General features: G+C 45.5%; 1 protein-coding gene across 13 annotated transcripts in view; it reads left to right on the plus strand.

Moving 5' to 3' along the window:
* FHIT (fragile histidine triad diadenosine triphosphatase) overlaps positions 1-16,074 on the plus strand; it is a 772,226-nt gene that overhangs the window by 664,990 nt on the left and 91,162 nt on the right. For all 13 annotated transcript variants that reach the window (XM_090022431.1, XM_090022433.1, XM_090022426.1 and 10 more), the window contains one exon: positions 4,545-4,613. In XM_090022431.1, the coding sequence (XP_089878557.1) occupies positions 4,545-4,613 (69 nt within the window). The remainder of the gene's footprint in view (positions 1-4,544; positions 4,614-16,074) is intronic.

Below are 16,074 nucleotides of genomic sequence, written 5' to 3' on the forward strand. Positions count from 1 at the left end.
TCCCAATCCAGCAAAGCACTAAACCATGTTTTCAGTCCATGAGCCGCCCCATTAAACTCCATCCCCCCATTGAGCCAATTCACATTGCTTAAAGTGGGGGCTGTGTTTATGTGCCTTGCTGGTTTGAGGCTTTAGTGAAAGCAAAAACAAATTAAGAACAAATAAATGAATAGAAACAGAGCTCCCCAAATCCCTGAAGGCTGTTAAACCGGAAGGCAATTAGAGAAGACTTGCGGTCCCCTACCCCAGATGTTTCTCGCCACATGGTACTCATAGCTCCACGCAGCTATTTTTTGCTTGATTTTCTCAGTAAAGCAGAAAAGAGGGAAACCACTTCAGATGTAATTGCTTCTTGCTGCTCCTGCTCAGCTCTGTTACACAAACAGTAGGGAGAATTCGGATTCTCCTGTATCTTCTCTTTAAAAACTATCTGGGATATTTGCAATCCAACAGCTGCTTTCTTAATTGATTGTAGTTACCTCATCCAAAGAAATACCCATTAGCTTTTGGCTAGGGTAGATTGATTTTGTTACGCAACATTGTGTTCTATAAAATACAAAAAACCCTAATGCAAATAGTAAAGGTGAATAAACCATGAAAGTGTCCTCACTGCTTCAAAGGGGCCCATATGCTGGCATAAACATTGGGGTTTGTTAAACATTTGGCAAGTCTTTTGTGCTTCTCCTGTTTCATTCTGATCACAGATGGCCATCCTGGGCAGGGGCTCACATTAGGAAATATTAGCTACCGTGCAAGTCATTTTGCATTGTATCTTCCTCCCCTTTGAAGCCCTATGCCCCAATCCGAAGCCCATTAAAATCAATCGGAGCCTTTCCACTGACTAAATAGGCTTCAAATGCAGTGTCTGTTCTCTACCTGAATCTCTCAAACTGCTGATCACATGCATAATGCCTTTCCCGTGTCTATCGTGGGAAACTGTGTGACGCGGGGATGTGAACAGCTATTAGAAGTAGGTCTGTTTAACTTTCTCTTCACCTGCAGCTAGCAACATGATGTCTGGCTACGTACAACCACCTGAAATGCATCAAAGTCTGCATTTGTCAGGTAAATATCAAGAGCTACTTGTCTCAAGGAAAGAAAGTGAATGGCAGGTTATTTATGGCACATTTAACATCCAAGGAAAACCACAAACACCTTCTATCTCAGTGAAACTGGCAGGGTCCATAGCTCTCTTTTAATCGCCATTCTTTTATCCTTCTTGAAAAATCCCTAATTTTCCAAATGTAAAATTTAAGACCCAGTGGTACCAAAGAGCTTCTTTAAACTTGCCTTGTGGTTTTGAGCAATACATCATGAAAGCAATGATGCTCAGATGATGCATTGCACTAATACATCATAAGAGCACTATCGCTCTCATGATGTATTAGTATAATACCCTATCAGAACACTATCATTGATGTATTACTCAAAAACACTGTTTTAACCCCCCAAAAGCATTCTGAACACTACTCTATATTTACTGAAAGCAATGGATAACTGTAACAGCGAACAATAGAGTATTACTCAGTTGGCTGCAGGGCAAACTAGGGAAAGAGAGAGATGTTTCAGAATACTTCATGAACTGAGACTTTTTTATGTTTTCTCTTTATTCCAGTAAGCAAATGCTTTGTGTGAACTGAAGCTAGCTCCATCTAGCAGGCTTTGCATTTCCTTGCAAATGAGCAAACTGTTTTTCCTTTTTTTTTATTTGGGGTTTCATTATACACTTGAGCTGCATCTCCTGAAAATTTCCATGAGGTTCATGCGTTTGGGTTGATTTGCAGCTTCTGAAGTTGTACCAAGTGTAAAATATGTAGTGGTCTTTTCTTAAAGCCCATGGGACTCCTCCTGATTCACCTCTTCCTACCTCTGGTATCTAGGCACCAACTACACGTGTTCAAAACCAGCATAATTCTCTCTTAACGAGCATCGCCTGCTCCTTCTCTCTACCAATGCACTGTTTTTCTGAGGAATTTTTCTGGTAGACTCTTTCTGAAGAGTGGGAGGGAAAAATAAATGAAAAACACCTTGCTACTTTGCAGCTAACTTTGCTGCAGAAAAGCCTACAAAGATAGATGAGTTTTGCCCCATGCTCTCAATGTGGCATGTCTTTGGGCACAGCCATACACAGAAAAAGGCCCTCCAGTGGGATTGTCTGCATTTGACTCCTGCCTTTGACTGTTTTGGGGTTGCATGAGTTTCCCTGGGTTGGATTTATCTGTGGTGTAAGTCTGCTGGAGTCAGTGGGGTTAGATCAAGGATGAGCATGGGTCAGGTGGGGGAAACGACTTGGTGAAAGCCATGCCATGCACGAAGGACAGTGTTAGAACTCGTCGGCATCCTTTCGTCTACAAGAGATGGTGGATATTGCAGCCTGTGATGGAGATGCCTGGTTTGCAGCGTCTCATGTGGATGAAGAGTCCAATCTGAGATTTGCATGATCTGTGGCAGTGGTTGCAAGTGCATGCATCATGCTTGGGTGGTTCGGGAGCTGCTTGCTTCCTACGGACTCTTTTCTCTTCAAGCGGTTCGAGCCAGTTCCTGTCATGGATGTCAATGCCCTGGTTGAGACGACGATGCCATCTGTTACAATCGCTTGCCAAAGTTTCCAACTGGTCAGGATCAATTCCAAATGTCATCGCATCTTGCTTACATGCGTCTTTGTAGTGAAGGATGTCCTGTTGTTCTTGTTCCCTCCCTGTCTAGCATGTCCTTGGGTATACATCCACCTTCCAGTCTGCTCAGATGGCCAAGCCAGCGCTGTTGGCTCTGTTCAAGTAGGGCTGCCACACTTGGTCCGTTGGCCTTTTGAAGAACCTCTGCACTGGTAACTTTATTGAAGCTGGTCACTGTGGAGTCCAGGTAGCTGAACTTTTGGACTACTGCGAGCTGGTTTTGGCATGGACCGTGGTAGAGTTACATGAGAAAAGAACATGGTCATGTGAAAGCCTCCTCCACTGCATGAGGATGATGTCCTTAGCTGTCCACCTGGCAGGAGGAGAGGGGGAGCATTAGTTAAAGCCTGGACAGAGCTTGAGCGATGTAAAGTATTATATAGATGCTTAATAGTACAAGGCTATGATGTAACTTCTAATATGGTGGTTAGATACTGCCTTGCACTAGAGTTACTGATGAGAGGGAGCGTGTGTGTAACTTTTACTACTGTGGTCAGAGCTACGTGGCTTGCTGCAGCTGAACACACGCACACACGTATCCTTTCCTTTTTTCCTCCTTCTTCTTTTCCTTCTTCCAAAGGCATATTGGAGCTTTGGGACTTCATTATCCAATTGTTTGCCCCAGTAATGTGAGGATCTTTGTTTGGTTTCATGGGTAAGTCTAGAGCCAGCTGGCAAAAGTGTTTTCCCTGCCTTAGGAACTTCTCTCAATTAGGCTGATGGAAAACTGGCACGTGTTCATCTGAGCACAACAGCTCAAAAGCCGAGTTGTGCTTCAGGAGTCTCCTGCTTGTTCACTCGTTCACGCAGAAGCTTCCCCAGGGCTGGTGGCAACATAAAGCCCCTTCCCCTCTCCCACCCTGGTGCAAAAAGGACCAGTCTCAGCATCACGTATTGGAGATGGCTAACCTCACAGCACCCCAGAAGAGGTTGGTGCCTGTGAAGAAAGGCGGCGTTCTTGTTGATGGTGACAGGGTCCTGCTGTGCACACTTCAGGGTGTGATCCCGCCTCTGCTGAGGACAGTGGGAACCTTCCCATTGACTTCAGTGGGTGTTGTGTCCAACTGTTTATTTCCACCCGCTCTCTGATGGGCTGTTGTTGACTCTGACATCCTCGACTGTATAGTCCCTGTGGTCCGTAAGTGCTGTGTCCACCTTGGGCTGGTCCCCAATGGGTTTCATATCACCAGAGCTTTCCACCCAGGCTTGTATCCGCAGAATCCTTGGGTGGGTTTGGTCCATTAAGTTCAGATACCACTGAACTGGGAAACGTTCCAAAAGCAAGACTTGGAAGTGCCTTTTTAGGCTTGTTGAATACACCCCGTTAGGCATGCCATCCATCCCTTTGTGTCTTGCCTCTGATACGGTATGTGTGCAGTACGCCAGTGGGGTCTGAGGACAATTTCATTTATCCCATCCTCATCTCAGCCTTTTGCCAACCCGACATTGTGCAACCCCATCCATGAAACAAACCCCCTGTTGCTTACACCTGCTGTCTGCCTACCTGGGGTGGCAAATTTTTATTCCTGTTGGTTTCAGAGTCACTCTAGTCGGCTTTGAGATGCATTGTCATTTCAAAGCCGTGGCTAAATATGGCTCAGACTGACAACTGTGAATAATTCCCCAGAGCCCTCTGCTTCCTGCCACCCCACTCGCAAGCTCGGCTATGCAGCAAAGTCGCTCTCTCATGTGTTTCATCTTGCATATTCTCAGATGATTTGAGATACCTTTATAGAACAGGTTAACACATTTTTCTCTGAAAATAATACTGTGGCAAGGTATAATCATTGGATGTCTGGAAAACACCAGTGGTGCCTAAAAAATAATGCTCTAAGCACTCACCTCATGGCTTTGTTTTTAAATTTGCAGCACGTCCATGTCCACGTACTTCCAAGGAGGGCTGGAGACTTCAGCAGAAATGACAGTGTCTACGACGAGGTAGGTCCGCACGCAGAGATCTTGTTCCTGGATCAAAGCGGTTGTCAGCTTTGACGGTATCAGCTCAATGAGCCAGGCTTTGCCCTAGGTAAAGTGAAAGGATTTGGAATGAACTCTGCCAAATTCGATACCTCGAATGAATATATATGTGGCATCTGTTCATCAGCGAGCACTGGTGCATATTGCAGTGATGGGGATATTGACCCCTCGAGTTGGCTGCAAAGAATCTGGTGATGAAGATTGGCCAGACACCACATCGTGTGAATTTTCTTCCCAGTGAGAGATCATACCGTGCAGCCAGACAGTAGATTAAGACGGTGGGAGGCAGTTGCCTAATGTCTCCCCATGGGTAGGCTGTGCTGTGAGTAATGGCACAGATATCCTCTTTGCAGAGATGTTGCCTTCTCTCCTTCACATGTTCAGGCAAAAATGAGAGAGCGAGGGGAAGGGTCAGGGGAGTATTTTGGCCCACATGCTGAATTATACCTGGCCCCCTACTCTGCGAGCTCAGGAGCTCATCTGCTCCAAGCCCCTGCTCAAGGCAGGATCATCCCTATCTAAAGCATCCCCTCCTCCCCACAACTGTTTCTCCAACCTCACCTGAAAGCTTCTGGTAACAGAGAAGCCACGACAAGGTGTACGGCTGACCGTGCCCTGCTTAGTTGGTTTGGTAAGTGATTGCATCTAAAATATACAAAATTTTTTCTTTCTGAAAATAGCAAGTGTGAACTTTTTTCCCAACACTACCAAAGCACCATCTGTTTTAGGATGAATTCACAATATTTTTATGCTACTGGAGGGTTGTGGGTTTTTTCTTCGTGAAATACACATGGTGATGTCTCCCAATAGAATATTATTCATAGAACTCAAGATAAAAATGCTGTAGTATATTTTTAATACCTACTGATTTTTATAACTGTGCAAAGAAGTATGGTAGGCAAGGATTTAGTCTTGACTAGCAGTGACTTCCTATGTGAAGAGAAGAACTCTGATCCGGGAAATATATAACCATGTAAATAAGTATATTTATAAGAAAACAGTCTTATTACTATACTTGCCTAGTGCTGTGGATAAAGAGATATAGTAACTTGAAGTGTGACCTATGGGGTTTTTTTTTAATGTGTTAAGTGGTTTAAGGTACTACAACAGCTCCTGAGATCTCCCGAGATTTCTTTTTTTTGTAGTTTTGATTTATTTCTTAAATGTGTTTGTCTCCTCCATGTAAAACTTGCGCAAACAAGCAAAGCCAAGTGTAATGAAATGGGCCATACACTTAATGCTGCCAAAAGCAAGAAGCAAACAAACCAATGAAAAATATGCATCATTTTCAGTGATAGCAATTGTAGGTATTACTTGCAGCAGTAGTAAGCAAAAATGATCAGAAAAAAATGTAATAGCGTATCCCTTGGAGAAAGAATCCAAATCACAATATTTCCAATATTAAAAACCAGCCAGCTTTGAATCCCAAGGAGTTAAGGTACGTTGTGCAATGACTGCAGTGAACCAGGGCTTTTTGGCCTTTAAACTGTTTTTAGTTATATGGTGGAATACTAGAAAAATGTCACTTGGATCCATTTATTCAAATTCAACTAATGGTTTTATTTTAAGCAGTGCATCATTGCTAAAGTAGTGGATTGAGGCCTGGAGATATGTTGGGGAAAAAATGGAAATGGCCAACAATCAGGAGGCTCACAGTTAAAAGGGGATAGGGTATTGCCTTTGGAAGGGAATAGGAGATTGGGATGGTGGTAGGGCAGTGGTCCTGGAGAGCAGTGAGCATTTCTATTGCCACAAAAGGATATGACCTCTTTTTGTGGACATCCATGTGCTGGTCCTTGAAAGGCCAAGAGGTTGGTGTGCACCAGCAGGCTGTGTGTCTGCTCCAGGTGAGCATCCACCAGGTGAGATCCGGCTATTGGAAGGAGTTTTCAAACCCAGACTCTCCAGAGCATGGTCCTTGGCTAGTTTGTACCTTGTATATAAGAAGGCGGGGTTGACGTGTATGTAGGATGGATAAACGGAGCTATATTTTGGATGGCAAACAGGCTTTGTTCAGAGACTATTCCAATAGCGGTCAGCCTGTCTGACCAACTCGATGAACAACAAAGCATGCCAGGCACATCATCTTACTGAAGTGCACACCCAAGCACAGCCCATAACAGGTAAGCGCGGCATAACGCAACATAACATTTGTGCAGAATTCTCCAAGGGAACTGGATCTCAGCTTTGGTTCAACACAAGCTAACATCATGCGCTGGCTTTCCCTTCTGCAGCTGGCTTAGAGCCTTCTCAACTGTGAGATGCCGTCATCTGTTTGTGCTCGGTAGACTGTTGAGAAATCCCATCGCTCGTTCACTGTTTGACAAGTGAAGAAAATGTCCAGATGTCTGGGCATCAGCCTCAGATTTCTGGAGTGAAGATGTTTTGAAAGGAATTGCAGCCTCTTGCGTTTTTAATCCTCCTTGGCATGGGAGCTATCATCTTTGCTCTTGAGTCATGGAGACTGCAGAGGAATGAGCACTGGCTCTTCCCTTGTCCAAGCCCATGCCGACGGGGTGTGAGGCTCTGAGGGATCCTCTGCCAGCGTGATTTTAAGTGGTAAGGAGAATACTTACCGGTGAAAAAGCATGGGTCTATTGACTAATGGTTCTTGACTGTTGGGCAGTAATGACCTCTGCTGTTTTCTTGGCATATTTGTGCTTTGCTTATGCGTCAGCATTGGAAGTTTAGTAGCCAAACAAGTGAAAGACAGACAGACACACAGTCCCAAAGGGCTTTTCCTGCGGTGTTTGCCCAGATAACTCACTTGATCTTCCAGGATGTATCTACACATGTGCATTTACTGTGCAATAACTGAAATTACTGCACAGTACGGGCATGTGTCTACACATGCAATCCTGTATTGTGCAGTAAATATGGCAGCTTATGCCAACTTGAGTGTAAATTTGATACCTGCATCATGCAAGTATCAAATTTATGCCCTATTAGTTATTGCGCAGTAATGCACATGTACTGTACAGTAACAGTGTGTGGACTGACTTGGGACAACCTTAGTCCCAAGTCAGTCCACACACAGAGTTAATGATCTTTAATGCCTGCATGTGTAGATGCTGGCCTATTCCCTCTTAATGCGCAGTAACTTACTGCGTAGTAAATTTAAACCAACATAAATGCACGTGTAGACACTCCCCCTGTATATCAAAAAAAGTCTCTGCTTCTTGCTTTGAATTGCTTTTAAAGAATCTTTAGTAATGAACAGATCCACTCAAACTGGAACCTTTTGGCTGAGGAATGTGCTCTTCCTCTGCATATTTACAGTAATGTCTTTATTTCCTAGGCAATGCTAACCAGCCACCGTGCACAGTGAAAATGAGAGGGAGGCTTTTTTCAGGCATCATATTTTTATGAAATTATTTGAAGCTCAGTCTTGCCAACACTTGCATGTGCATTTGACTTAATTTCCAAAGTGTTTGCTGGATCAGGCCCTATTTATTTTACTCAGAGTACTCCCATTTCACTTGCACCTTGAGATGTTCTTATTGATTAATTCAGTTCATTTGCAGTGATCAAAATTGCAGTGAAAGACCTAACTAACTATTAGCAAAAGGCTTGAATCAAAACACCCGCTTGCTTACATCTATATATGCCGTATTTGGTTTAAAGAGGTTGAGATCTTTATGTTTATCAATCACATAATTTCAGGGGCTGTTTATCAAGGAATATCTATTTTAAAATGGGCAGTCTACGCTTTACTGTTGTGAAAGGTTGTCACAGGGAGTTGATTTAGCTGGGAATTAATGGACATTCTCTACCACAGAGATATATCCCATGTTGATTTAATTTGTGTGAGCACGACACAGCTGTCAGAGGCCACTCTGTTAAAGAGCATTTTCCTGAAATGTCTCAGCACTTTCACACTACTTGACCATGAGGAGTTGTTCCAGCCCCGCACTATGTGCTTGTAGAGGCCTTGGCAGAGAGGGGTGGCATGGGAGCCCTGTCTCAGCTAGGGCTGCTCAACTTTTCTGTAATATAAAAATAATGCCGGGTTGCCAGATGGGCCCAAGGATTTGGGGCAGTCGTTGCTATTCATGGAAAACCAGAAACCTCTGCATTATCTTTGCTATTAATAGAAATCCATGTTGAAGTTGGGCTCACGGCTTTGGAGACGGAAGTCTTGCCAGCAGTGCTGTTTTTGGAGGAAACGTAGCTCGTTCGACCTGCCAGTGAGATCCTTGGTGCCTAATAGGTGTTGGTTGTTGGCATATAACAATGGGTTTTGTGATGAAAAACAAAAACCCGCCTGAGATCACATGTGTATTTTGATAAACTGTTGTGACCCCTTCAAGCCATACCTGACCCAGTGAGTTACGGCAGAAGGCTCTGGCTTCTCTGCCCCGGCCGCCTTTTGCACGCACCCAAGTGTTTATCCTCTCTCTGAGTAAAAGCTGCTCGAGTAGATGGGTGAGGAAAGCAAGCATAATAAATGGACTGTCCCTGCAGAGAGCAGTACGTCCTTCATAATTACCTTCAGTGCCCAAAGGTGGAGGAAGAAGACCCCAGAGCTTGCTGGGCTTCCCGTGCAGTCAGGCCACATTGGAGAATCGTGGTCTTGGCCAAACAAGCGTAATGTGGCGAGTCTCCGCTGTGGCTCTGCATCTGCATCACTGCCTGTGCAACCCATGGAGGAGTCACGGGAAGCACGCAGTTGCATGAAGCTGCTTGGGATGTTCCCCCTTTCCCCCTAAATAAGTTCCCAACCCCTTGACCGCTGAATGACACGGAGAGTCTCCCCACAACACTGGGCCCTGGATCAGGTGCTTTATGAGCATTAACAGCATGCTGAGTTAAAAAAGCTGTTTCTTAGCCTGTTCCTAGGAGTTATATTGCACCTTATGGCAACATATTGTTGCCTGCTGGCAGATCAATCTGCTGCACTCTTAAACTCTCCACGGGCCAGATCCTGCCTTCTTTACACCTTCTGCAAGCAGCAAGGGAAGGCAGAGTCTACCTGGTCTCTTGTTTTGGTGCAAATAACTTCTTCACAGTAGGATGCGATCGTCATTCGGTCTTGCCAATGCTGCTCTTTAAAAGCTATTTTTTTTCACTGACAAGACATCAGGGGACACTTCCACTAGCACAGCGAGCGCGGCTTGCCTCATCTGCTCTGGGACGTTGTTGAGATCCAGAAGAGCCAATCTCATAGCGGAGCAAGAATGCTTCCCTCCGCGGGTATTGCAGCAGAAGCCAGAGCTGTGCCCTTGCCTAGCCGTTCAGCTTAATGGCCAAAATAAATAGTAATAATTAAAAAAAAAGTTATAGATTTTACCTGAAATAAGAATTTTTTTTCTTAGCAAGATGAAAGATCACAGCGAATTCACTGTGGCTTGAAGGCAAGAGTTTGTTTGTGGAGTGGGAGTTTTATTCTGCGAGTGAATAGCAAGGTGACAGGCAAATGACATACCTGCATGTTCCTCAAACGTGGCGAGCCTTCGTTAGCCGCAGCGAGACATTTGTCAATAGAGAGCTCCACCGACAGCGAGATCGCGGAGGGACCTCCCACCATCGTCTGTCGTTCCCTAGATGGGACCCCTGCTGCTTTTGACATTTTCTGCCCTTTCCAAGACTACAGGCCTTCACCTAATTTGATATCTGAAATTGCACAGACTTGGCCATATGCTGTGTGCGCTGAACACACACATTAACTCAGTCGACAGAGAGGGTAGACATAATAATTGGGTATGGATTTTTTTGAAATCTTCCTTCTGCCAGACCTGGGGAGGTGAAAGGCAGTCCGTCCTGTCCCAGGAACAAATGAGAGGCATTTGGAAAACTTTCTTTTAAGGCAGCTGTCCTTCATGATCGCACACGCGCCCTTTGCACCTAGGATTTGTCTGGGAGGTGATGCACGTTTGGCGTTCTCCGGATTGTCATGCGGGCTAATTGCCCGCAAGCCCATCTGCTGCTTTGCATTTTGCACTTCTGCTTGTGGCTTCTTGCCCTTTTTGTTGACTTGGTGCTGGGCTTTCAGCAACAGTGCTGGCTTTAGGCACTTGCTCACCCTTAGTCTATATTGTAATGAAGGCAGTGCATCAGGACCACTGCAAGAGACCCTGCTGAAGGAAGTTTACTTTGTTCAGCTTGTAGGGTATTTGCTGTTTCATGTCCTTGATGGCAGTTCATGGGCAAGCAGCTTGATGACAAAGAGCGACTGACCAAAGACAAGCTGATAAAGGGATTAATGCTAACGTGGTCTCCCGGGCCTGTTTACTCTGCACTTGCAGTTACTTAGCAGCTCCAGTGCTGCTTGTGCACTCCAGTTCCTGAGGGTAAAATTGGGTCCAAACCTCCTCTGCCTTCGAAGCACCTGCTAAAGTTGCACTCAGATTGTGGGGGAACGAGACCTCCGCAGACCCTGCTGGGATTCCTTCAAGCTGATGAGATGAAAAGTGAACCAGGCATGTGGAGAGTTTGCTGAAAACTTTTTCTAAAGACAGATGTTTTTTCTGTTCCCTTTAAACTAGAGAGTTGGCAAGGGTTTGAAATGAAATATTCCCCTGCGTGCTATTTATGGGCTTGGATATGACAGCACCTGTTTGGTATTCCCAGAGCGCAAGGAAACTCAAGTCCAATGCACTGTACAGCAGGTCGTTTTAGCAATCCTTTTCTTCCCCCACTGAAGTAAGTCAATACAAAGTAATTAGTTTAACAGAAAAATAATAAGGGTGCAGGGACATACCGGCAATTTAGAACCAGCTGTGGCTTGTATATCTGGTTTGTCTTGATGCATGTGATGGCCTCTTTTACAACCACTGGCCTGCAATGATCCACCCCTCCGTGCCCCATCAACACTACTAATAGTGCAGTGTCTCAGCCTGCGCTCTGCTTTTGCGGTGAGGAAGGACCTTGGCGGACTCTGTGTTTGCTCTACCTGCTCGGGCTCGGAAGCAGAGATTGCAGGGCAGCAGCTGTCTCTACCAGAGGGGCTTAGTGTCATGTGTCTTCAGGCAGACCCATGCATCTCGTGCCTTACAAACAGCAGCATTTTTCATTCTGCAGGGAGCCAGAGGTCTGCATAACAGAGGCTGCTCCCAAAATTAGTTCTCACCAGCAGTTTTGCTTGCTGCCTCTGGAGTGAGCCAACTGCTTGCCCGGGCTTGATTGCCATCCATGCACCCACTCATAATGGTGGCCCTTCTCAGCTGAGGCTGAAACCTGTTAGTGCATCAGGGTGGAGAACGTACCTGATCTTGGAGTAAGAAGTCTGATGGGATTTATTAAACTGCATCTTCAAGAGCATCAGTTATTTGGCTGGAATTTTTTTAAGGGTGAAAATGGATGGGAGCTCCCCTCTGTCCCCCCTTCCAAATTCTAGTATACCAGCTTTCCCCAGTTGATTAGATCCTCCTTCCCACCCCATTCAGACACTGGTGCCAGCTTTTCCAGCTGATTTCTAGCTGTGGAAATAGAAAAACGAGAAACAAAATGGGGGGAACCAAATGGTTTGGCTTCCAAAGGTCAAACTGCAATTACAGCATTTTCAGTTGAAGCAAAACACAGATTTCTTTCATTTTGGTGCCTTGAAATAGAAGGCGTTTGTTGACACGTAATGAAAAATATTCATGTCATTTTTCCTTGACGAATTTCAAGGGGAAAAACCCGAAACATTTCCTATCAACAAAAAATATCAAGGTGGGGTTTACATGTGTGTGTCTGCACGTGTGTGTGTGTGTGTGTGTGTGTGTGTGTGTGTGTGTGTGTGTGTGAAGTGAGGAGTTGAAAGAGAAATATTTGTTCTGATGAACCTGAATCCTAGCGAGAATACATTCTTGCTCCGTTTTTTGATTCAATATGCTACAGGCTCTTTAATTCATAATGCATAATGAGAGATGCCTGGCAGGCATATGGGCCTTCAGCTCTCTATTGAAATTGATGCGACTTGAGCATCTCCGGCTCCGAGCAGCCCTTGGAAAATTCTTTGCTAAATATGTTTGCTGAAACGATGGGTAACGAAAGCGTTAACAGTGTTGGCACTTAAATTGCTGTCTTTACGCTTTCATGGTTAATGCCTCACTGAGAGATTCCCATCTCTCAGAGCTATTTTTTAGGCTTTCTGTAAACTAAGGGCCTGGATGCGTGACATGTTTACACTAGTGTCATTCGAAGTGGCTTTGTGCGGTACGCTGGGATCTAGATGAGAGAGATGGACAGAGATGTGGCTGTTTCCCATGGCTGAGGAACGGTGGAGCAGGTTACCCGTGTGTTTACGTTGAGCTCCTCCAGCTTAAGCTGTGGATAGCTGCCCAGCATACCACTGTAACATATACCCGTGTGGGTTTTCGACTGATTTTTCCGAGGGCATTTCTGCACTAGGTTCGAGTTACCCCAGACACGCTTTTTTTTTTTTTTAACTGATATGAAGATGACTTGCATTGACCTAAACATGGTGTGTGCAGAGGCCCCAGGAAATGCAGTACTTTACATTAGCGCTTTGGTATAAAAATAGATATACAGCAGCATTTGTGAGAGTCCAAGTTCTGTACGTGAATGACTATTGCAGCTAACATGCTTGGAAGGACAGATGATGTGTTTTGTGCTAGACACGTTCTGTATCTTCTGCGTCGTATGTTAAGGAAGGCAGGACCTAATGCAGACAAAAGGTACTTTGAGCATAATACCGGTGGAATAAGGTGCCCTTTCACCATTAAAAAAAAAAGAATCATTCTTTCTTTCCATATCGTGCTGTCCTTCCAGGCCCCAAAACTGCAGCTGGGTCTGTGTCCAGGGGGTGCTGCGCCCATTTGGCCCCTGAGCGAGGCAGGATCCCGTAGAGTTTCACACAGCCCCAGTGACGGATCAGGGCGCGGGCGCGGCGGGGACCCCGCACACGGGTCGGGTCCGGCCTCGGTTTGGTTTCAGCATGGCTGTCCCAAAGGAAATGCCATGTGAACGTTTGTTTAGCACATGTGGTATGTTGTTTCAGCCACCTGAAGGCCACATCACCACCGGTGCAAAGAGCTCAAAAGCCAACAGGCCTCCTAGAAAACGGACGAGTCTGTAACGTGGGATGTGGTTCGAACCTGTCCACGAGGGTGTTGGTTATCATGGTGAAGGCCTTGCTGAGGCACAGCAACCCTGTGCAATTTGAAAATGGGTGAGAAGCACCCAGTAACAGCAAGGCCAGTTAAATCCTGGCTGACTGACCATAGGGTTAGAGATGATGCGATGATTGGTTGGTGCTTGTGCTGACCCTTCTTCATGCCATCGAGTAAGTGAGGAACCGCTGGAGGGTTTTGAACGCGTGGACCTTGTTGGACATCTTGGGGGGGCCGAGTTACTGGTGGGGGAAATATGTCCCAATGCGCTGGCAGGACTGCAGGCTCACTCACCTACTGCGCGTGCATTGGTAAATGCGGCCTTTGTTTTGTCTCGTAAAGGGGATTTTTAACAAATCATTGCACTTCAGTGAATCTTTAGTGTGATGCAGTGTCAGGATAATTATATACAATTTGGTTTTGTTTAAATATCATAACCACTATTGTTTCTTTTTCCATTTAAAGGCTTGACTGGAGCGCGAAGAGGTTGCTATTCTCTTTAATCACTTTAACCCTTGGCCTTAAGAAAATGACAACTTAAAATTTGCAATTGTGAAATGCATTGCTAGGGAACAAAAGAATCTATCCATCTCTTGCAGGCCGGAGCTATATGTTAAAAAAGAGAGAGAGAAAGAAAGAGAGGGGGGAGCTAATTACGAAACCATTCGGTTAATGCTTATTTTAATCATACTGACTGCCCTTCTTGGCAGACAGAGCCATTAGGCTGCGGAGGCAGGAGGAAAGCTATCACCGTAAAATGGTGCTGATGCTGGGCAAAATGGGGCTCCGGAGTCCAATTTGACTTGTCAGTTTATATAGACATAAAGCTTCATTGTTGTGCACAGACACAACCGGCTTCTTAAAAGTCTATTTCCCTCCTGATGATGTGAGAATCTGCTACCCTCTCTCCTCCTGCTCTCCAGCCCACAGATTTATTAGATGGCATTTTATCTAATGTAAACAGCACGTGGGCTGAGAGAGAGAGAGAGCAGGAAGGTTTGAACCTTATCGGTGCTGAGGGGTCTTACTCTCTAGGCAGGCCCAATTTTTAGACTTAAATCTCCAGCGCTGCCTGGGGTGCGAGCACCCATTCCCTACCTTCTTCCCCAGCAAGCAGAGGGGTCTGCTATTAGACATATGTCCCCACCCAGAGCTCCCATCCATGGCTGTCTCGCTCTAAACTTACTATATAATACAGTGTTTTGCAAATAATGAGGTCACCATATTTAGGCACCTAACCACCTGCACATACAACTGATTGACACCTGTTTGCATCCGTTTTCAATGCCAAAGCAACACCAGGTTTTGTATGTAATGGTTGTCATGTGTCCAACCCACGATTTCTTAAAGGGGGCCGGTTTTTAGGAAGTCTCAGCACCTTCCCTTTGAAAACCAAGCTGCTTCAAAGTGCCTCGAGATGAGCAGCTACAAACTGAGGGGCTCAAGACTTCTGCTTTTGAAGAGCTGGGAATAGTTGGCTAATGCTGAACTGCCAAGTCTCATGTAAATGAGTTGCTCACATGTACCCACAGAGTCATGCTCGGAGCGGGGGAGAGAGCGCTGCTGCTCCGGACTTGCCTGCATTAGCGCATTTGGCCCTGCTATTGCTCACTGCGGTGACATGTCCTCTTTACGGTGCGTGGAAAAGCCCGAGTCGCAGCAGGGCAAAATATGCACGTTTAATTTTGATAAATATGGTGTTATGACAAGTATTGTGTCTCAGCCGTGGCTTTCCAGCTATGTTGCCTTGGGGGAAAAGAATGAATGCGTCTCAGATTAAATGAGGGGCTGTAGGTGTATTGCCTTGTTGTGGGAGCGGCTCCTTCAGCCATGCAGTTTTATTCAGAAATGCTGAAAGGAGCAGAACCGAACGGGCAAGAAGGTACAGTGGCACCGCACTGGCTGTATAAGGAGCTTTCAAGCCCCGTGTCGGGTTGAGAGCCCAGAGGGTACATAACAATTTGGTGCACATTTTTCAAGAGAGGTGGAAATAGGTTAAGAAGCAAAAAAAAAAAAAAAGGTTTCATCTGGTCACAGTCTATGGACCGGGTGGCACTGCGGTGTGTCGAGACTGCGGGGCGGATGCATAGGTTGGCATGAGCAGCAAGAGATTACTTGCCTAAATATTTAAATGGGGCCAAGGTGCAGCTTTGGCTGTGCCACCCATCTTCCGAACGGCTGAAAGTCCCAGAACTGATTTAGAGAGGGGACAGAGGGCGACCTCCTCTTGTTTCTGGCTTATTGTCTAGGAAATGGAGAGAGGGATTATTGACTCCACCCCTAGCAAGTGCCTGAGCTGCTCCACGAAAAAGCAAATTTTAAAACCAGCCAAGACTGAGAAACTCGCACCTGGAAAACTCACTGGA

Source organism: Crocodylus siamensis, chromosome 11, assembly GCF_052110815.1.
Source record: "Crocodylus siamensis isolate JL-2025a chromosome 11, ASM5211081v1, whole genome shotgun sequence".
Taxonomy (NCBI): Eukaryota; Metazoa; Chordata; order Crocodylia; family Crocodylidae; genus Crocodylus; species Crocodylus siamensis.